The sequence below is a fragment of the Sciurus carolinensis genome, chromosome 3 (genome assembly GCF_902686445.1).
Source record: "Sciurus carolinensis chromosome 3, mSciCar1.2, whole genome shotgun sequence".
In the NCBI taxonomy this organism is placed as follows: domain Eukaryota; kingdom Metazoa; phylum Chordata; class Mammalia; order Rodentia; family Sciuridae; genus Sciurus; species Sciurus carolinensis.
This window is the reverse complement of record NC_062215.1, coordinates 12361191-12384063: the sequence shown is the minus strand read 5'-3', so window position 1 is coordinate 12384063 and position 22873 is coordinate 12361191. Positions and strand designations below refer to the sequence as shown.

The following is a 22873-nucleotide window of genomic DNA, read 5'->3' as shown; positions in this document are numbered from 1 at the left end:
TAGTCTATTTTATAAACTGAATTTGCTAAGGTAACATTTCAGCAAAAGTTGATCTGTAAATTCATTTGCAAAATGTTTATATCAGATCTTATATTTATATTACCTTTTAGTCCTTCAACTATTATTTTAAGGTTGGACTTCTTACAGTTCTTTTTAATCTTCATTCTGACATTATCTTGTATAAAATTGAAATAAGAAATCCACTGTCTTAGAGTTTTGTTTCATACTAATATTCTTTTAGTCTATTGATACTATAGGTTTCTCTTAATTTTCAAAGAAACTCAAACTTAGATCTGGTTTGTGTAGACTACATGCACCGTAATGTTAGACTTGATAGCTAAGACTTCTTTTTGAGTAGCTCATTGAGTTTTATGACTTCTAATCTTTTAATCTTTATTTTTAAATAAAATTTACTTTTCCTTCTAACTGGCTCAGCAAAAATGATCAACTTATGATTGTACTATATGAAATTTGAATTGATACTGTATTTTAGTAATGATTAAAATATTTGGTGATAATAACAAGTGCGTGTATTTTAAATACATAAGGTTGATCCAAGTAGAAAGTTTGCATATCCTATTTCAAAACTAAACCCATGATTCTGCTTCCCCAAACTGACTGACAGAGGTGGGTAGTGGCAACCATCATGTATCCAGGCTTTCTCAAAAGCAGAAAATGTATTAGTATTTAGTCAGATGCACATGTGACTCATCTTATTTCAAAGCAACAAGTAGGAAACCTGTGAATGCATATTAGAGAAAAAATATCTAATTATTTCCTTTTCTTCTCCCCCATTTAGAGGTTAGAGATAAATATTACTTTTTGCTCTGATTAGAATATTACTTTATGTTGTTTGGTAGAATAGTTTGGGTCATTAACTTAAATCAGTGATATAATTTTAATATAACATGTCCAAATGAAATAGAATCTATTGATATATATGTATATGTATACACACCTATATATAGATATGATAAATGAATATAGAACATATATTTGGGAGCTGGGTTGTGGTCGGTGGTAGAGCACTTGCCTAGCATGTATGAGACGTTGGGTTTGATTCTCAGTACCGCATATAAATAATGAAATAAAGGTTCATCAACATTTAAGAAATATATATATAAAAGATATATTTGCAAATATTAGCATAATAGAGTTTGAAGTAGGCATCCTTGGTTTACCTGTTAAAAAAAGATTTATTCTATGAAAAACATTTAATTTAAAAATTTGTTCTAGAAATGTCATTTTTAAAATAAATCCCATGTGAAAAAAGAAAATAGTACAGTTAATTTGAATTACTAGATGAAATATAAGTAAAATTCTCGACGTTGTGTCAGATTTGGAAAGTATATTTTCAATTTGCTCCTCTTATGGCATTTTTTAAATGTCATTGATTGGGGAGGAATAAAATTAGAGTGTTTTATCTATTTGCATACATTATTTTCCTTTTTTTTGCTTCTTTGCAGACATTAAGGTCAAAATTACTTCTTTTTTTATTCACCTGTCAGTCTTAGAGGTGAGACTAAAACAAGGAAAAATAAAATAGAACACTGGTCCTAAAACACTAAGGAGAAGTTGATTAGACATTAGTAGATAACTTTTTTTTTTTTTACAAGATTTTTGGTGTATAGGAAACATGGCTCAATCATTAGAAAAATAGTAGATATTTGTCCTCCTACCTCAATTTGGTTTTCTTTTTCCCCAGGTCAGCACTTTCTCTTGCTTGCTAACTTTCCTACATTTTGGTTATTCCTGTAGTTTTCTTTTTAATGTAGATATGTTTTGAAGTATAAAATAATGATTAAATTTATTAAATGATTAAAGTCTACGATATAGATACATGTCATTGGTATAAAAATTTTATGCAATTTTTGGCATATTTTGAGCTCATTTTTTTGGATTCACAATAGCAGAGCTAGACATTAAAGATTTTTAGGTGTCATCTTCCCATGTATCTGGGAATTCTTGTCATTGTTCATTAAGATGGGAGAAGTTCTTGTGGGAGGACTCAGGGATCTGCTCAGCTGAAAGGTGTTCTATTCCAGTGCAGTGGAGTGAATCGTACCCTCCCAGCATGTCAAGTTTCTGATGACTTCTCTCTGCCATTTTATGACAGTTTAATTTCTGAATTATATTTTAGGGAATCATCTAATTTATTATTTATAATCTTACTAAAAATTGGCATGTGAAAATTCCAAAGAGATGGCATACTTTTTTAGATAATCAATTATTCTAACATATTTAATAATTTTCCCAGTGTACTATAATTTTTACAGATTTTTGGGGAAACCATTTATGAAATTGAGACAGACTTGCAAACATTATGCTTATTTTTAAATTGTGTATTCTATGCTTAATGTACTAAAACATTTTACATTTAATTGCAGATTTTAGAAAGAAAGAATAATGAAACTGAAGAATTGAAAGCTTTATACAAAAAGAAACAAAATGAAGCTGAGGAGACTATAAGAAAGCTCGAAAAGAAAGGTGACGTGTTGTTTCATAAATTTTTAATAAGATTTTTATTTTAGGGATTATCAAATTTGATACTAAAATTTAATTTGTTTTTTTGTGAGCTTTAATCAATGAACAAATTTATGTGGTCTTTCACATGACTGCGTTTAACAGTGTGTGTCTCTGTGTTTGTATGTACCCATGTGTACACGTGAAGTGATAACAAACTAGTATTTGATTGACAGAAAAAACTTAAGCAGTATTCCCCATTTATACATTTCTGAAGACGGAAAAAAAAGCATTTACTGAAGACGGAAAAGAAAGCATTTAATCAAGTGTTAAATTGACTGTGATTATGGGTTAAAACATCTAAATAAGTAGGCAGTCATGGGAGAAAGTGTTATATATTTTGGACAAAGGAACTTATGTAAGATTTTATAAAGTTTAGTAAGATTTAATTAGTTGGAGAAGAGTTCCCCGTATTGGGATGGGAATGCTAAAGTTGGTAAGTTGGGGAAGGATGCTACAAAACTATTTAGCTAGATTGAGTAACCTGTGATTAAAATATGAGTTTCAAAAGATTCACAGAGTTGACTTGGGGCTAGATTAAGAATGACCTTGAATTTTAGATTTATAATTTGCACTTTATGTTCTAGATGCTGGGAAGGCAGTGACTTTTGAGTTGTGAATTTTAGGACCTCATGTTTTAGGTAGTGTAGGTTAGCAATGGTGGATGTGTTGAGCTTAGAGAGAGAATGGAGAGAGAGAGAGAGAGAGAGAGAGAGAGAGACAGACAGACAGACAGACAGTCAGACAGACAGAATGAATGTGAGCATTCCACTCATTAGAAAATATAGGATCTCATTCAGTTCTGCTCTTCAATGTCTGAAAGATAACTTTAGGTTTACTCATTATAACATAATGAGGTCAGAATAAAGAATACGTAAAGTTCCTTCTAACTCCAAGATGTTTGGGCTTCAGCACTTGTGTAATTTTGTATATGAAGTGATGAAGACCCACAATAGCTAAGTCATGGAAGTGTGAGTTGTGAGAATGGAAGTGAAGAAAAAGTTTTGAACAGTGAGTGAGGATTTGTGAGTGATAGGCTATCGGCAATTAGTAAGTGTATAGGGGAAAGGAAGGTTTTCTTTAGGGGTTTGTAAAGCTTACTGGCTCTCCCCTAGGTCACCAAATTTGAATGTGTTTAAGTAATGCCCTTGACAATTTAGGATGGCAATTATATATATAAATTAACCAATGAAAAAGAATACTTTTAGATTAATTTCCAGCTTTAAATGTTGGTAAAAGTAATTAGAAATTTCTTCATATTTTTTTCTCTGAATATTATCAGTGGCTACAAAAAATAATTTAAATTTATTTCTAGATTTTCTTTCTTACCCTGATCCAATTCAGACATGCTTAAGGTTTAAAGAAAAGTTGAAGTTTTAAAATAATGCTTCTTAAGCCCTTTGAATTACATTCAGATCTTAGTTTAATGTTGGAATTGTAAAGTAAAACATGTTGTAGATGCTAAAGACCAGAACTAAATTAATTTGAATTCATCCCCTCCCCTATGTCTTGCATAGTTGAGATATAAGAGTGAAAGATCTTTCTAGGGAAATATATTCAGTAATTAAGGAAGGGTACATTGAAGTAAAAAAGGGAATTGAATTTATACTACCCAGATAACATGAATATATTAAACAAATTTTAATTTAAATTAGTAACAGTTTACATAATTTTAGAAAAGAAGATAGAAATAGAATGATTTATATGGGAAATATTTATTTCAGTGCTGGAGTTCAGACCTGTGGCTTGCTAGGCAAGGGGAAATATTTTATATAATGTAAAACACATTCCAATTTTAGTAATGTAAACCTTGAAAATTATTTTAAAGAATCTGGAGCAATAACATATTGAAATGATAGATTCCTTTATTTATTCATTCAGTACACATCTTTTGAGAACTTGTCTGTGTGTCTCTGTTATGCCCTGTGGATAAAAGTTTAAATATCTTTTTCCTTAGTCAAAATAGTCTTGTTAAGAGGAAATAGGCAAGTAAATTGGTATAATGTCATAAGTGACTCAATGGAGAAATATATGCACTTTTGTGGAAATAAAGAAGTTTCTTTCTGTTTCTGCAAGGTGAGGAATCTGCTTGGTGAATGGTTGCAGAGAGAGGTGATTCTTGAATTGAGACTCTGAGAATGAGCAGGAGTTTTTTTTTTTAAACAAGGGAGGGAAGGATATTTTAGTTAGACAGGTGATGGTATTTAGGCAGTGATATATGAAGGAATATGTTCTCAAGACTCTGTAGATAGGTTGGTGTGTTTTAGAATGTAGGTTTAAAATGCTGAAGTGGGAAGAGATATGTCCAGAGAATAGTTGGATCATGAGGAGCTGTGATTTCCATGTTAGAGGCTTTTGGCCTTTATCCTTTGGATGAGAATTGTGGAATGATTTTTAGCCTGAGAGTGACATTGGCTTTGTACTGTTGAAGTCCTTTTTAAAGCAACAGTGGACCCCTTAGAAGCAGAATGATACTTGGCACACTGTTAACATTTCTAGGGAAAGAGTAAAGATGAATTCAACCAAGGCTCTCTATGGTGATAGCTACAAATTGAGAAAAAGGGCAAAGAATAAGAAATATTTTAGAAGAAAGAATTGAGAAGACCTGGATAAAATTGAATTATCTATTAACTGGTATGCTATATTTTATATCATCAAACTCTTATATGGTTTCTAGAGTTGGTTAACTATGTTTTCATCATTTTTGACAGTTCAGACCCTTATACGTGACTGTCAAGTTATCAGAGAGACTAAAGAAAACCAGATTGTAGAGCTAAAAAAGATATGTGAACAAAGTACAGAATCTCTGAATAATGATTGGGAAAAAAAGGTAAGCTGCTTAAAATAGTAATAGACACTATGAAAGAATATGCTTCAAAGTAATGCATTTAACTATACAGGAAAAGGATTTCACAGAATATACAAAAAGGTATAAAATAGAATTAAATAATTTAAATTCTAAATTCTAGACCTACTAGAAATAGCTACTGTTCATGGTTTGGTATATTTCTTTCTAGAAGTCTATGGTCTTTTAAGTAGTTTTCATTTTGAAAACACACTTTGGACTTAATTCTTGTGTTTAGTTAATTTTCTTGATTTTTTTTTTTTTTTGGTCATAGTAGGTTTAAAGCAAATTGGAAGGGAAATATCAGCCAGTTCACTCACTGGACATAACACTGCTTTTCAGATGTATAGTTCAAAAGTACAAATAAAACAAATCAGGAATTTTGGGGACCCCTTACACATAATCAAAACTGCATATGTTAATTTGTGAAACACAAGAGTCTTCTGTATGGTTACCTATGAGCCACCCTGAGCCATTTCTTAGTCTTCCCTTTCTCCAGTGTCTTCCTAGTCAAATAAGAGTTCACAACACCTGTGCCACGTCCTTGTGTCTGTCTCCTGCTCATGGACAGTGAATCACATAGATCATTTAGGCTGTTTTGGACTTCTGCTCTCCCTCCCTGGTGAGTGGGGTTAGATCCAGGCTGTCAGTTAGGATTCCATTCCCAGGAAGAGAACTGAAGGAATGCCCACAAGGCTACGAGCACAGGTTTGCAGCTCCCTTCCACTGAAGCTACCTACTGAACCTTGTTTGGACCTCCAGAATTTACTTTTTACTTTTTTTTCTTTACCTTAGTTTACAAAGATATTTTAAAGCTTCATCCATTTGTTGATAAAGATGTGAAGTCCTTTTGGAGGTTTGAATGGGAAATAAGTATTTTTTACATTAGTATTTTGCAAAATTTTGTTCAAATAAGATAAGAAATACGGACAATATCCCTAATCAATAATAATATAAGAACTTGGAGTGGAACCGCCATTTGACCTAGTTATACCACTCCTTGGCATATACCCAAAGGACTTTAAAATCAGCATATTATGGTGATGCAGCCACATCAGTGTTCACAGCAACTCAATTCACAATAGCTAAGCTCTGGAACCAACCTAGATGCCCTTCAACAGATGAATGGATAAAGAAATGTGGTACATATACACAATAAAATATTACTCAGCCATAAGGAATAATGAAATGATTGGCGTTTGCCTGTAACTGGATGGAACTGGAGACTATCATGCTAAGTGAAATAAGTAATCCCACAAAACCAAAAACTGAATGTTTTTTCTGATTTGCAGATGCTGACTCACAATAGGTGGTGGTGGTGGGTGTTGGGGGAGGAGTGGAGTTTCCCTGGATTGGACATGAGAAGTGGGGGGAAAGGATGGGAGATGGGAATGGGAAAGACAGTAGAGTGAAATGAACATCACTTTCCTATGTTCATATATGAATACATGACCATGTAACTCCACATCATGTACAACCACAAGAATGGGAATTTATACTCCATGCATTTGTGATATGCCAAAATACATTTTCTTGTCATGTATAACTGGAAAGAACAAATTTTAAAAAATAAAGTTTTCTGTTTCTCTTATTTCAGACTAATATTTTTTAACTGTGGTGTTATATTATCTATCTGATTTATTTACTCTACCTGAGGTATACGATTTATATTAATATTTGCTCATTAATTAAAAGTTCCAATTCAGGAAGGCAAAAAAACTGCTTCTTAATCATGCTCTTTATATGATATATTTACTTAATGTCTACTTGAGGGTTTATATTTTTATTGTTAGATCACCATATACATATTATATATATATATATATATATATATATACAGAAATATTAGAAAATAGTTATTTTCTGAATTCCAAAATAGTCTTTTCCATAGTAGTGAAAGAATCTTGATTTCATTCTGTAGCTCCACAGTGCTGGTTGCAGAAATGGAAAAGGAAAAATTTGAACTTCAAAAGCGACACACTGAAATATTCAAGAATTGCTTGAGGATACAAATGTACGTCTGAATAAAATGGAGGGTGAATACATGGCACAAACACAGGCTACAGTAAGTTCTTTTTTTTTTCTTTTTAAAACATTTTTAGAAACTATCTTCTTAATTTCCATGTCTTCATGCTTGACTGACATGCACTGTGTACAAGTATGCTGTTGAATTAAGTAAAAAGCTTTGTCTTCTAATGTTAGTCAGCTCTTCATTGCTGTGACCAAAATACCCCACAAGAACAATTTAGATGCAGAAAAGTTTGTCTTGACTCACTGTTTCAGAGGTTTAGTCTGTGATTAGCTGAGTCCTTTGCCCTGGGAACAAAGTGAGGCAGAACGTCATGGCAGAAGGGCCTGGCGGAAGAGTGCTGCTCATCTCATGGTGGCTGGGAAGCAGAGAAAAAGGAGAAAGGTCCACAGGGAAGATGAACCCTTCCAGAACACACCACAGTGTCCCACTCCTCCAGCCACACCTCACCTGCCTATCGTTACCACCCAGCTAGTTTTTCAAACCGGGATGACTGATTAGGTTACAGCTCACCTAATCTAAGCATTTCCACTCTGGACATACTTGCATGAACAGGGGCTTTTGGAGGGACATACCTTGTATCCAAAACATAAGGCCTTCCTATTTGCTACAGATGTACATGTGGCAATGAAGAGTCCCTTGAAGGGATTTCCTTCTTGATGTTTGATGCCATTTTTATTTTGAACCACCAGGGGGTTTTACAAATATTTCTCCTTTCCCCCATATTGTTGTTTAGTTCAGAGATAATCTTTCTTCCTTTCTTTCTCCCTCCCTCCCTTCCTTCCTTCCTTCCTTCCTTCCTTCCTTCCTTCCTTCCTTCCTTCCTTCCTCCCTTCCTTCCTCCTTCCTTCCTCCCTTCCTTCCTTTTTAAAAATTCTTTTTTAGCTAAAGACTTGGCTGTTTTCTGAGAACACTTGATGCTAATGTGAAGGTCATAAAGGAAGACAGGAATAGTGTGACCACTCTGATGAATTTTCTTGTAGTTGATCTTGACTAAGGGACCATACATATATCACTTGGGTAAACCCAAAAGTTCCCTTACTAAAAGAATGCAGAAGGAGGTCACCATAGCCAAACTGAACAGCCCAAAGGCCGTGGACGTTTTCCAGTGTGACGTGGAGATCCCCCAGAGAGCCTCCTCATTGAACACATTGTTGTAGATTATAGGTCTGAGGGGTGAATGTCTTCAGCCTTGACTTCCTAGTCTTTAAGACTGGGAGAGTCCTGCAGGTCGGTTCATCTGCAAGTGCTTCTCATATCCAAGGCAAGTGTACCTCAGCAGTTGTGTTACTGATGTGTAACATGACTTCATGGAACTGTTCAGTGTTGGATCCCAGGCATCAACCAATCCTCATTTACCATTCACAGCCTCCTCAGCCAGCCTCGCTTGGTCCAAGTACTTTGTTGAATTTAATGCTGTGGAATTTGAATTAGGGGGTCAGTTACCTCAGCATATGATAGGTATGTCTTAGTTACCTGGGGCCCTTAGACAAGTCCAAGTGCTGTCTCAAATGGTAAAAGAAATGGGAAGTGACACGCATAGTGGTTTGGAAACTGAACCTTAGGGTTAGTCTTGAGTTCAAATTTCAAATCCTTAATACCTTGGGAGTCATGTTAACTCTTCAAATATAAATCTTCCTCATCTGTGGGTTAGGATAACAATATTATAAGGCAATATAAGTTGTTCAAATTATTAAATAAATTAATATTTGTAAGTTCAGTTGCCTGATAAGCACTCAATATACAATTATCTTTGAAAATGCAATGTACAAGAATAACGGATACATATAAATGAAAAAGAAAGATTCAGTGTAAGAAGTTAATCAGCATTTGCTTGAAGATGAAGTTTAGGCCTCCATTCCCTCCCACAAAAGTGACAGAAGAGAGAAAAAGAGAAAGACAGAAATCCAGATTGACAAATGGGAGATTAATCAAATGTTTGGAGTTGGGAAAGGCATTGGATGAGTTTGTATTGATCTAGCAGGTTCAAATAGCAGAATTCTGAATTCAGCAGAGAAGACATCTGAGAAGCAAGGCTGAATTAAACCATGTGACCTCTGGAGGCTCCAGACATCTGTGTAGGAGGAGGTTCAAGTGGTGCCTCCACGCAGGCTTACTGGAAGTTCTGTTTAGGAAACAGCAAGGATATGGGCACAAGGGGGTTTATTATACTGTTCTGTTCACTTTTTTATGTATTTGAAATGTCCCCTTAATACAGCTTTTTAAAAAATTGATAAAATAAGGGACAAAAACCACCAAATCTTTATAATTTTCTCCCCCATTTTGTGAAACAAGGGATGGTCTCTTTTCCAAATGAGAATCAAACATTGGATTATTTTCTGGAGAGAATTAGCAGTCTCTGGTTCAGGTTCGGGTACCATTGAGCATTTTTACCATAGCAGTTCGCAAGCTGTGGTGAATGGATCCCTGGGAGTCCTTGAGGCCTTTAGAATCCTTGGTGTGGCCAGATTGAAAAACGTCCGCTCAACCCCCAAGAATTAAAAAAAACAAGAAAAATCAAGTCACTTAAAAGGAAAAAAAAAAAAAAGATACTTCAGATTTCTTTACCCAATATTCAATGCCAGAACACAGTGGAACCACATCTATAAGGTCAATAAGCAACTTAGGAAAAAAAATGTGACCCCAATGTGGTCTTTCCATGAATAAAGGAAATGAAGAGTTTTGAACATCAGCAGATCTCTGATGATCTTTGTATGTTAAATATCTTTAGGTATGGTTTTTGACATTATTTTGAGCCCTTTAAATCTCAGTTTTTTTTTCATTTTTCTATAATTCTGAGAATGCGTTTATAGTCAATTTTTCTTGAAAATATCTTCCTACCTTTTAGGATTTATTGTATGTTTCCTATCTCTGTATTTTCTTCCTATTCTGGACTTTTAGGCTAGTTTCTTATTTTGATCTTACTCTTCAGTAATTTTTTCCTGCTTATTACATCTAGTACATGTTTTATTTCTTTATTTTTTCTCATTCCCAGTATTTTCATTTGACTCTAAAAAGAAATAATTTCTTGTGGTTTCACTGGTTAATATTTTTCATTATCTTAAGTATATTTATTGCCGTTGGTGTATTTGTTCTAATAGTTCATGTTCAGATTATAAATTAATGTACTGTTATGAATTATAATGTGTATATGTTATAATATTATTTACAGATACAAAGGTATTGTGACTTTCTTTCATAGCAAGTTTTTGCTGGTGTGTAGTTATTTTGGACTGTGAACTTACATCCCTTGGTTTATCACTTACTCTTGTATATTAGGGAAACGCTGGTAGACCAGGTTCTTGTATTGGCCAATTAGTTTTTCAAGTAGTGAAGAACAGGTGAGCCTCAGTTTAGAAACCCCCCAAAGTCTAGGGCCACTGTTGAACTCCTACTAGCAACTTCCCATTTTTGATAGGCAAGCCTAACTAGGGAACGTAACACTGGAGAGAGTATTCTCCCTTGGGAATCAACAACATCAACAAATAGGGTGTAGGGGAGAGATGATCTTTTAATGAGGAAAGTTCTTCATCAATCTTTTATAAAAATTAGTGCTTTTTATATCTTATTAATCCAATCTTTTGCTATTGCAAGTGCAAGAAGACTTCTATTTTCTACTAAGAACATTGAAGCTTTGCTTTTACACTGAGGCTTTAATACTCTGGTGTTATTTTTGTAACTAGTGTAAGATAGGGATCTAATTTCATCGTTTTCTATGTGGATGGCTATTTTTTTTCCAGCTTGACTTTTGAGTAGTGCTCCCTTTCTTTGTTGATGCATCATGGCCCTTGTTGCACATCAAACTTCCATGTAAATGAAGATCTCCATTCTAGTTGGCAGATTTCTCTGGCTCTGCTAGCAGTATGCTGTCATCATCATTATAGCTCAGTTACTCTTCGTATCCTTTCGGTCCATCAGAATGATCTTGGCTACTGTGAGCACTTTCCTTTAACATATACTTTTAGAATCAGTTTATCTGAGTTAATAAGGTAGCAGGACCTAAGAACATCTTTAAACATCCTTTGTAAAATTTTATTTGTCTCACACTTTTGTTATATGAAAGTTTTATACATTTGCTGTATAAGAGACTCAAGAATAAACATATAAGTAAGTCTTAAAGAGTTTAACTCTACATAAATGGAGCACACATTCTGATTTATCGTATATTGAGCAGAACTTATGTAAAATGTTAAATAATGGTGGCAATAGTGGTTTTAAAAGTTTTTTTCTTATTGTAGAAGATACACATGCTCACTATTGAAAATTTAGAAAGGAAACAAAATTAATGTCTTCATAATAAAATTAGTGTTAGTGAAAATATGTATGATTATCTATTCTTCTATATTTTCATTCCAATGCCAAGTGTTTAAATTAGTCAAACAAACCCAAACTTTGCTAATTTAAAGTATGTTAATTTCTTAGGGCTTCCATATCAAATTACTGCAACTTAGGTAGTTTAGAACAGCAGAAACTTATTGTCTCAACAGCTCTAAAGGCTGGAAATACAAAATTGAGATATCAGCAGAAACCTGCTCTATCTGAAGGTGTTAGAAGAAGAGAAAGATTCTTTCTGGCCTCTTCCTAGCTTTAGGTGGCAGCTGTCAGTACTTGACATTCCTCTGCTCATAGCTGCAGTATTCCAGTTTCTACCTCTGCTGTCACTTGGGGTTCTCCTGCGTGTCTCTGTGTGCCAGTGTCTTCAATGGTTTTCTTACAAGGAGAGTAGTCATTGGGTTTAAGACCCACCCTAATCTGGCATGTCCTCACACTAACTTGATTACATCTGTAAAGACCCTGTTTCCATCAAAAAAGGTCACATGTATAGTACTCGTCATCAGTTTCAGTGTTTCCTTTTGGAGGACACAGTTCAACCCAAAACAATAGTTAAGAAATGTTATTTATTACTTTTAAAAGGAAAATGTTGAATATTAAATCATTGGCTTTGAAAAGAAGAAAGACAATATATACATTATGGATTCTTGTAAATGATTGGGTATTCCATTTTGTTATAGACATTAGGTCTCTCAAAGTAATATTTGGGACTTTTCTTAGCAGTTAACAGAACCAATATGGTGTGTGCTTTTTTTTTTTTTGGCTATATTTTAAAATTTTAATTTTTAAATTCATTAAAATAAAAATAATAAAGCCATTCCATATGAACACAAATAATAATAAAATAAAGTATAAAAGAAAAGAAATTAGGGAGACATACTGTTTCTTTGAATTTTTGTAAGTCCTTTTAACCTCTGGCTTAACAGAAGGTAGCGGGATTCTCACATCTGTGTTTGCATTTATTCTATTGTGATATCTCATGACATGTAGGGTCTGGAAAACTCCATGGTAATGAAAAAGGCAAACAATATATTATTGTGAAATTGTTTTGATCCTGTGGACTCAGAAAAGGTCTTGGGGAATCTCAGGAGTTTGTTGACCACACTTGGAAAACTATTGCTGCTGTAAGCCATTGGTTTTCAAACATTTTGGAAAATGACTTCCAGTAAGAAATTAATTTTTATAAATTGTGTCCCAAACATATATGCTTAAGCAGTGTACTCCCCTGTACATTTATAACTCAAACAAAAGTTTCAGTTGTGCTATTGGCTATTCACTCTGACAGGGTTTGTCTTTTTATTTTCTTTAATTTCATTTAAAAAATTTCCAGCTTGTGGTTTACAACTTGATTTCACATTGGTCAAGACCAATGGTTTAAAATCACTGCAGGGAATATATATTAAAGAAAGGAGGGCTGGGGTTGTGGCTCAGTGGTAGAGCACCTGCCTAGCAGGCGTGACACACTGGGTTTGATTCTCAGCACCATGCATAAATAAAATAAAGGTCCGTTGACAACTAAAAAAATGTTAAAAAAGAAAGTAATTTCTGTTTCTGTTGTATACTTTCCAAAGTGGTTACTCCTGTTTATGCTCCGGTTCAACTGAGTTTGAGAGTCATCTCTTTTATATCCTCACGAACACTTGGAATTACCAACTTTAATATTTTTTCCTGATTCGTAAAGTGCCATGTTTTCATTTGCATTTCCTTGGGGCTACTTTGTGTTTCTTGGCCATTTCAAGTTGCTTATCCATCCTCTTTGTTGTTTTTTAATTCAGTTATTTATCTTTTTCCTGGGTTTGAAGGATATTTTATATATTAGAATTCAGTGTACAAACCAGTTGTCAAGGTTCCTCCCAATTCTTTTATTGTGATAAAATACCTGTGATATAAAATTTATCATTTTAAGCATTTTGTGTGCATAGCCCAGTGACTTTAAGTGTCTTGACATTTTTGTGCAACCATCATCACCATCCAGATTCAGATTTTTTCATCTCCATCAACTGAACCTTTGTATCCATTAAACACTCATCTTGCTCAGCTGAAGCTCTGCACACGTTAAACACCAACTCTTCATTTGTTGCCTTCTTCAACCTGGCAAATACCTTTCTACTGTCTATGAGTTGACTGTTCCATATGTCTCTCCTAAGTGCTATCATATAGTATTTGCCTTTTTGTGTTTGGCTTATTTCACTTAGCATAATGTCTTCACAGTTCATCCATGTTGTAACGTGCCAAAACTTTTAAAGGCTGAGTAATAATCTACTGAATTTCTAGACCTCATTTTGTTTATTTGTTCATCTATTGTACTTGAGTTTCTTCCAACTTTGTTAATTGTGAATAATGATACTGTAGACATGTTTACAGGTATCTCAAAGCCATGAACAGAAACCAAATGTAAATCTGAAATACATTTTATCATCTCAACATTCTAAAATTTAATATCCTAAAATATTAAATAATTTAAAAGTAGAAATTTGCAAACTATATTGATTGCTTCAAATGTTTATTCCATTGCTGTCTTGTTAACTAAATAATATTGAGAGAAGTATCTTTTAGAGTAGAATTTTGAATTTTTGTAAGTTTAATATGTATGGGGAAAAAGGTTATACTTTGGAGACAAGAGGTCACTGTCAGAGAAACTTCATTCTATTTTTAATGAATCTTGAATCTAAAATTAGCATTCAGACCTTGTCATTGGTGATAATAGTAAATACAGAGAAAAATGGACAGCGTCTGTCAGCAGGATTGAATTAAGGAATCATCAAGACTAGACATGTCTTGCTGAGCAGCTCCTGATTTAATAATTAAACAAGGTAGAGTTCAAGGCATGGCTTGAGATGAAAGATGAGACTGTCACTGAGAATTAATTTCTCCATTTTGTTGTTGTTTCAGCTTTTTACTTTTTTGTTGAGTCTTGTTTTATTTTATTGCCACATATTGTAAGCAGACACTTGTTACATTATTCAACTTATGTCTTTTAGTATCCACAGGCATTTTCTTATGTCAGACTCATAGTTAAAGCATGTAAACACTGTATTTTTTAAAATTAAAAGAAATTTTTTTGTAGTTACAGATGGGCAGAATGCCTTTATTTAATTTGTTTATTTCTATGTTGTGCTAAGGACCGTACCCAGTGCCTCAGACATGCTAGGCAAGTGCTCTGCCACTGAGCTACAGCCCCAGCCCTAAACACTGAATTTTTAAAACAAATATTAGAACCTATAAAATGTAAAAATTATAGCCAATTTAATAGAAGCTTGGGGAGGTGAAGCTTGTGAAATGATAGGGCTCCTCTGATATCAGGGTTTAGACAATGAATATGCGCAGGTGACCATATTGAGATTCTAGGCTTTGTTAGTGGAGTACTTAACATTTTTTCTGTCCTAAGAATCCCACTACCAATCTGATGAATTCTGTACAGTCCTTCTCAGAGTAATATTTTTAGATTTAATAAAAATATGTAAAAATTACAAAAATCATATTGAGGTATAGTTGTCAAAATATTGTTAAATCAAAATTGTGATACAGTAATGTATGTTTCTAAATTAATGCAAGAAATATAAAGATCTAGTAGTGAGCGTGCTAGTAATTTTTAGTAATGATGAGGGTAAATAATACATAGTGCTGATTCAATAGTGTAATGAACTATAAAAATATCTGTGACTTCTGTTAGTCATGGGTTATTACTAATACTACCTTGATTTGATGAGAACTTTCATAATTGAAGGAGAATGCTACATTTCAGTTAGGATAGTGAAAATAAAGGTGGAATTTTTTTTCCTGTACAAATTCATTGACACTTTGAATTCCTTCCATAAATGGGAATTGTAGGTTAAGATCCCCTCCTTACAGAATTTCAAAAGCCTTACACAACTGGAATATTTTGTTTTAACTCTTGTTAGTAGTGACACATTTGTAGAGCAACCCACCTACTCACCCAGATAGCTAGAATTTTATTTTATAATTTATATCAACATTTCTTCTCCTAAACTCTCAATGCTTGTAAAGGAGAATTCCCCCCAAATAATACCAGTTCATCTTTTTGAATGAATTGTCCTTTAAAAAATAAATTTTATTCTTTAGAACAATTTTAAATTTACAGAAAATTAAGAAAACAGCAGAGAATTTCTAAATATCCTGAGCTCATTTATCTGAAATTTACACCTTATGTTATTCTGGTACACTTATTGGAATTAATGAATATACGTTGCTATGTTATTAGTACCTAAAGTAAATAGGTTTTTTTCAAATTTTCTTAGTTTTAACCTAATGTGCCATAGTTAATATTTATCTTCTGTTGACCTATAGAGGGACTTTTTTTTTTTTTTTTTTTTTTTTAGTTTTTAGAGATAATGAATAAAGCTATTGTAAGCATTCACCTAGAGAATTTTGTGTAGATGCAGTTTTCAGAATCACTTGAGTAGAAGGATCTTGACTGCTGGATGGCATAGTAAGAATATGTTTATTTAGCTTAGTTAAGAAATTGCAGGCTGGGGAGATAGCTCAGTCGGTACAGTGCTTGCCTTGTATGCACAAGGCCCTGGGTTTGATCCCCAGCACTGCAAAAAAAAAAAAAAAGAAATTGCCAGTTGTCTTACAATTTGTACCATTTTGGTTTTCTACAAGCAAAAATGAAAGTATCCTTTCCAACATTTGATATGGGCAGTTTTATCTTTGCCAGTCTAAAATGTGTGTATTGGTACATCAGTGTTGTCTTAATTGGCAATTCTATAATGGCATGTTACACATTTTTCATATGCTTCTTACCATATATATGTCTTCTTTGGTGAGTTATTTCAATAGTTTGCCCAATTTTTGGTTGAGTCATTTTCTTATTGTTGAGTATTAAAAATTCTGTGTGTATTTTAGATATGTCTTTATGAGATATATATATTTGGAAAAGTTTTCTTCCAGTTTCTGGCTTTTCATTATCTTAATGTCTTTCATAGAGCAGAAGTTTTTAGTTTTAATAAACTTTTTCTATCAAGGAGCATGTTCTTGGTGTTGTATCTAAAAAGTCATCACCCAAACCAAAGGTCACATAGTTTTTTCTTCCCCTTTCTTTTGATTCCCCCTATCTTTCCATCTAGAAATTTTATAGGATTACATTTTATGTATCTGTCTAATACCTGTTCTCAGTTGATTTTTGTGCAAGGTATAAGGTCTGTATCTACATTCAGTTTTGGGGGACACAGACTTCCAGTTGTTCTAGTGCCATTAGTTTGAAAATACTTTCCCCACTATTGAATTGCCTTTGCTCTTGCATCAGGTCTCTTGACTGTGTTTGTTGGGTTTATGTGTAGGCTCTCTAATTTGCTTTATATTATTTTCTCCAGTATCATTCTCTCTTGATTTTACTTAGCTTTATAATGTCTTCAATTGGATATTGTCAGTCTTCCAACTGTTTTCCTCTGTGTTGACTCTTCTGGATCATTTGCCTTTCTATACTTGTAATTCTAAACTTTAGAATTAGTTTATTGATTCCCATAAATGACTTGCTGAAATTCTGATTAGAATTCTGTTGAATCAATAGATCAGATTTTGGAGAATTGATATATTAACAATACTGAATTTTCCAATCTGTGAACATGGAATAACTGTCTGTAGGCACATCTCATTTTATTGTGCTTCACTTTGTTGCATTTCACAAATGCGTTTTTATAGCCTGAAGGCTTATGGGCAACCCTGTAACAAACATATCTGTTGGCACCATTTTTTCTAATAGCATGTGGTCACTTCGACCTTTTCATTGTTATTAGATCTGTTAGAATAATTTGTGATCAGTGATCTTTGATGTTACCATTGTTTGTTTTGGTTGCCATGAATCACACCCATATAAGACACCAAACTTAATTATTTAATTGATAAATATATGTGTTCTGACTGTTCCACCAATCAGTTGTGGTCTCCCTTCCCTATACCCCTGTCTCTCTCCCTCCCCCAGGCTTTTCTATTCCCCATGATACATTATTAAATATGAGGTATGAGGTGTTAACTTGTTTTGATTTGTATTTCCCTATTGAATAACGATATTGAACATTTGTAAACTTATTGATGATTTGTATTATCTTCTGTGGAGAAACATCTGTTCAAGGACTGGGGATAAAGCTCAGGGTATGTGTAAGTCCTTTGCCCATTTTTGAATCATACTGTTTTGTTGTTGCTATTCTTGAGTTTAGTTTAGTTTTCGGTTTATATATTTTCTCCTATTCTGTGGATTTTTGGATGTAATTTGGTTTCTCCCATTCTGTGGATTTTATGCATGTTTTGATGCACAATCTTTTCAATTTTTATGCAGTCCAATTTGTTTTTTTCTGTTGTTGCTTGTGTCTTTGGTGTCATATCTAAGAAATCATCACTAAATTCAATATTGGAAAACTTGCCATTTTCTTTCTTTCAGTTTTAGTACATTAAATTTACTCAAAACATTCTGAAAATATACATTTTTTCTTTTTAACGGAGTATAATAAAACATAAAACAGAATATTTGACATCTAAAATCATAATCAAATATTAAATATTTACAAAACTATATATTCTTTAAAATTTATAAATTTGCATGTACTTCTGTAGAATTGACAAGAGAATGACCCCACAGTGGGAGAATGTTTCTTTATTCCTAGAAAGAAAGTATTTCAGTAGAAGCTGCAAAGGTTTTCCTTCTTGGTTCTAGTGCCTGTCTGTGTGTCCATGTTGAGAATGCATGTGACAAGGGCTCATCATAATCCTTATGAGGTTGGACCTGGGGATGAGGACCACTGCTCCCTCCCTTGGTGACCAGTGGAGTGACCTGGACCTTTGGGCTGCTACCAGCATGTGTGTGGTATTCCAGAATATTGTCAGTGTTGATTAGAAATGCTCACTTTCATTTGGATTCTTGGGACTGTTCAACAATCACCCTCTTCAGACTAGTGTCACCTAACTTGTTCATTGGGAGTCACGTGCGCTTGAGTTCCGTAGCACTATCCCTGGGGATGAGGTTGAGCAGGCAGACAGTTTCTCTTATGGTTTAGATATTAGGTATCCCCCAAATGTTCATGTGTGAGAAAATGCAAAAAGTTTAGAGATGAAATGATTGGGTTATGAGAGCCTTAATCCACGGGTAGGAATTAACTGGGCAATAACTGTGGGCAGGTAGGGTGTGACTGGAGGAGATGGGTTCCTGGGGGCATGACTTTGAGACTTATATTTTGTCCTTGGTGAGTGGAGCTCTCTCTGCTTCCTGATTATTATGTCCTGAGCTGCCCTTCTCCACCCTACCCTTCCATCTTGATGATTTGCCTCACTTCCAGCACAGATCAATGGAGTCTGCTGTCTGTGGACTGAGACCTCTGAAACCATGAGTGCCAAATAAACTTTCACTCCTCTAAAATTGTTTTTGTCAGGTCTGTTGATCACAGTGCTGAAAAAGTTGACTGAAACAGTTTCCTTTACAATCTTTGAGACTTCAGTAACTGATGCCACCATTTACCTGGATGTAAACTAGAGAAGCATCAGACAGAACACCCAGAAGCAGCTGGAGTGAGGAGGAGGGATGGAGTGATGAGGCTGTGGCCCTGCTTCCGCTGGGTAGGTGCCTGTGGCCTTTACTCATGAGTGGGGAATAGAGCCTAGGCCGGCCTGTGTTGCAGGAAACCTCAGGAAGATGATGTTTACTGCCCAATTTCTTGTGAAAGCTTTATAGTTTTAGGTCTTATATTTAGGTGTTTGATTCATTTTGAGCTAATTTTTCTAAATGTTGTGTAGGGATTCCTGAAATATTTTGGTACACAGTGTTTAGATGCAATTATAAATTCTAAGTTTTTACTTCACATCCTATTTTTAAGGTCTGGTTTGCTTAAATACACTAAAATTCATAACTTAAATACACTAAAATTTGCCTTCTGTGGATGTTCAGTTCTGTAAGTTTTGGCAGAGATACCTAGTCCCATAATTAACACCTCAGCCAAGCTATAGAATGTTTTCATCACCTCTAGAAGGTGAGCAAGTAAACATGCCTCCTGTTTTCCATTACTGTGAAAGCATTTAATTTCTGTAATTATGTCATTTGTTGGATTCTATTTACTTGTTTGAGGAAATACAAATAATGTATTTCTAGTTTGCAGTTTTTAGAGTTTGTATCATGAGTAGGTATTAAATTTTACCAAGTGACTATTGAAATTACCATTTTTTTTCTTTTTTATTCTGTGAATATGGTGAATTACATTGATTGATTTTTAAGTGTTAAACCAGCCTTGCTTTCCTGTGATAAATTCTGGTTGGTCAAATTCTATTTTTCTTTTATATATTGCAGGATTTGACTTAATGTTTAATACAGATTTTCTCATCTACATTATCAGGAAGTTGGTATTAGATTGTCCTTCTTTACTGTCTTTTTCGTGTTGTGATAAAATAATTCATAGTAATTGTACCATTATTCGAACGTGTGATTGAATTTAGCAATGATGCTATCCAAGTTAGTATTTTCTTTTTGGGAAGATTTAAATTTATAAATCCATTTTTTAATACCTGCAGGACTCTTATAATTTCCTTTTTGTTTTAGCTTTAGTAATTTGTCTTTCAAAGGACTTGTTCATTTCATCCTTTTAGAAGTTGTTTATAATATTCTCATATTGTCTCTAGGGTGATTTCTAGGATCTCTAGGAATTTCCCCTCTTGCATGACCACCTTTGGTAATTTGTTTCTTCTCTCCCTCTTTTTGTCACTTTTGCTATAGGTATATCAATTTCCAAATATTTGGGGATTTTCCAGGTGTCTTTTGTTTCTGATTATATGAATTTATTGCATTAATTTTTTCATAAAGTAATATTTAAATTCTGTTCCATAGGTCATAAATTTTTTTTTTGTTTCAAGAAAATTTTAATTTTCTTTAATACTTATTTTGGTGGAGGCAAGCGTATTCATTGTGTACTATGAATTTATTATATTCATAACTATCTTCTTTTTACTCTTTTAAATTTTGGAGGCCAACAACAATATGAGATTACATACAATCTTAATGAAAATTGTTTATCTATTTTTTTTTAACCCAGTCATTCAGTGTGGAAAGTTTGGTCCTTCTGGTAAATTGGTCAATTGAATATTCATATGAGAAAATGCTTCTTGAACCTTCACATTATTTAATAAAATAATTCTAGGAACATCTCAAATTTAAAATTCATATAAAATGCGTAGAGGAAATTTTAGGAGACTCACTTCTTGGTCTGGACTAATTGAAGACTTCTTAAAAAGAAAATGAAAGCACTAACCATAAAGAAAAATACTGGTAAACCAGATTATATCAAAATGAATACCTTTTGTTTATCAAAGGATATTATTAAGAAAGGAAAAAGACAATTCAAATGGAAGAAATATTTGCAATTCCTTTATCAAATAAAGTTCTTACATCTTAAATATAAAGAATTCTCACATATCAATAATAGGAAAAAAAAATCTGAATCTTTAAAAAAATTAATATTAGGTTTGAATAGTCACTACACAAAAGAGAATATTCACGTGATTAATAATATTTTAGAAGGTACTTAAGGTATTAGTTCTTAGGGAAGTTTAAATAATTCAGTATCTCTACAAACCCTCAAAATGGCTAAATTTAACAAAAACAAATAAAAACCATAGTCCCAAATTTGCAAAGATACAAAATCATCTGAAGTCCTATATTCAGCTGTAGAGAGTTTAAGTTTTTATATCCAACATGAACTGTGGTAGTAACTACTGGAGCTTAAGGTATGTACACCTTAGGACTCAAAAGTTTCACTCTAGTAGGTACCAAAATACAAGTGTGCATAGGTGCACTATAAAACATGTCTGAAAGTATTCCTAGCAACATTATTTGGAATAACCTGAAACTGAGAATAGATAGTTAAATACAATGGGTAAATTATTTTCAATATACTTGCAAAGTAAAATGCTGCTTTCAGTATTGAAAAAGATTACTATTGTTACACAACACAATATGGACAAATTTCACATATATGAGAAACCTGACCCCAAATCATAACTCTATATTACACTTATGCAAAATTCAAAGAAAGCAAAGTTTATTTGTGGTAAAGTCCTACCTTTGGGTATAGTATGACTAATAAAACTTCAGAAGGTCTGGTAACATTTGTATCTTCTAGTGGTTCCTGAGTGTTTTCAACTGTAAAAAAATGATCAAAATGTACACTTAAAATCTTGTACCTTTTTGTATATATTTCATAGTTCCACAACAAGCTTATGAAATAAGTCAAAATATGTTGCTCCTTATGCCATAGGAGTTCAAATTGGGACACTAAGATAGTTGCCTGATACTAATCCTTTTCAATTTTTGACTCCTGCAGGGTTTCCAACTAAGTTTGTCTGCAAAAAGACAACATTTCTATCTGTAGTTCTAGATATTATCTATGTTATGCTGGTAGAGGCTGTATAACTAAAAGCTCATAGGATAGTTTATATTTCCCAAGACTTACTGAAAATTATCTCTGTGGTATTTCATTCCAAAATAATGTCCTTGCCCAAACATTTTCTTAATTCCCACAGTCCTCAGCATTCTTGGCACATTAAGTTTTTAACCTGGAAGGTTTATAATTTTTGACACTTTTTGTTTCCCTCGTTTAATATTTTACTGAATCTTTCTACTTACTTCCCTGAAATTTTTGTTGGATCTGTTCTCTTTCCTTCTGTTCCAGAGCTGCCAGTTGAGTTCAGGCCATTGTCGTCTCGTTCCTGGATTTCTCCAATAACTTGCCAGTTGCTTCCCCTGTCTTCTCTTTATCCTGTCGATTGAAAGCACATTTTTCTCATTTTTCCATGATTAGGAATTGAATTCCTAACCTAATGCCCATTATAATTTTTGCTTATAAGTCATGTCATGTCAAGAAATCCTACATAGTCTTCCAAGTGCCAGGTTTGAATTCCCAGTTTGGGATGATATCCTGTGTACTCAAGGTAATTCATCATTTCCTGTAAAATTTTTGGACCCTTTCCTGATTCTGTTATATACCACTGAGTTCCCCTTCTACACAATGTGTTATAGCTTGCAAAACATTATGCAAGAAAAGATGTAAGCATCTTTTCTTGAATAATTTTTTATCCCAATTTCAGGCCCCCACTGATTTGTATCTTTTCAACTCTATATTCAGTTAAAAAAGATTATTTTTGCTAAA

At 33.5% G+C, this 22873-nt stretch overlaps 1 protein-coding gene across 1 annotated transcript in view; it reads left to right on the top strand.

Annotated features, from left to right (window-relative positions):
* The window catches only part of Cep112 (centrosomal protein 112), a 447190-nt gene that overhangs the window by 111445 nt on the left and 312872 nt on the right, over positions 1–22873 (top strand). The window contains 4 exon segments of the mRNA XM_047546437.1: positions 2388–2487; positions 5235–5360; positions 7298–7351; positions 7354–7433. Coding sequence (XP_047402393.1) covers positions 2388–2487; positions 5235–5360; positions 7298–7351; positions 7354–7433 — 360 coding nt within the window.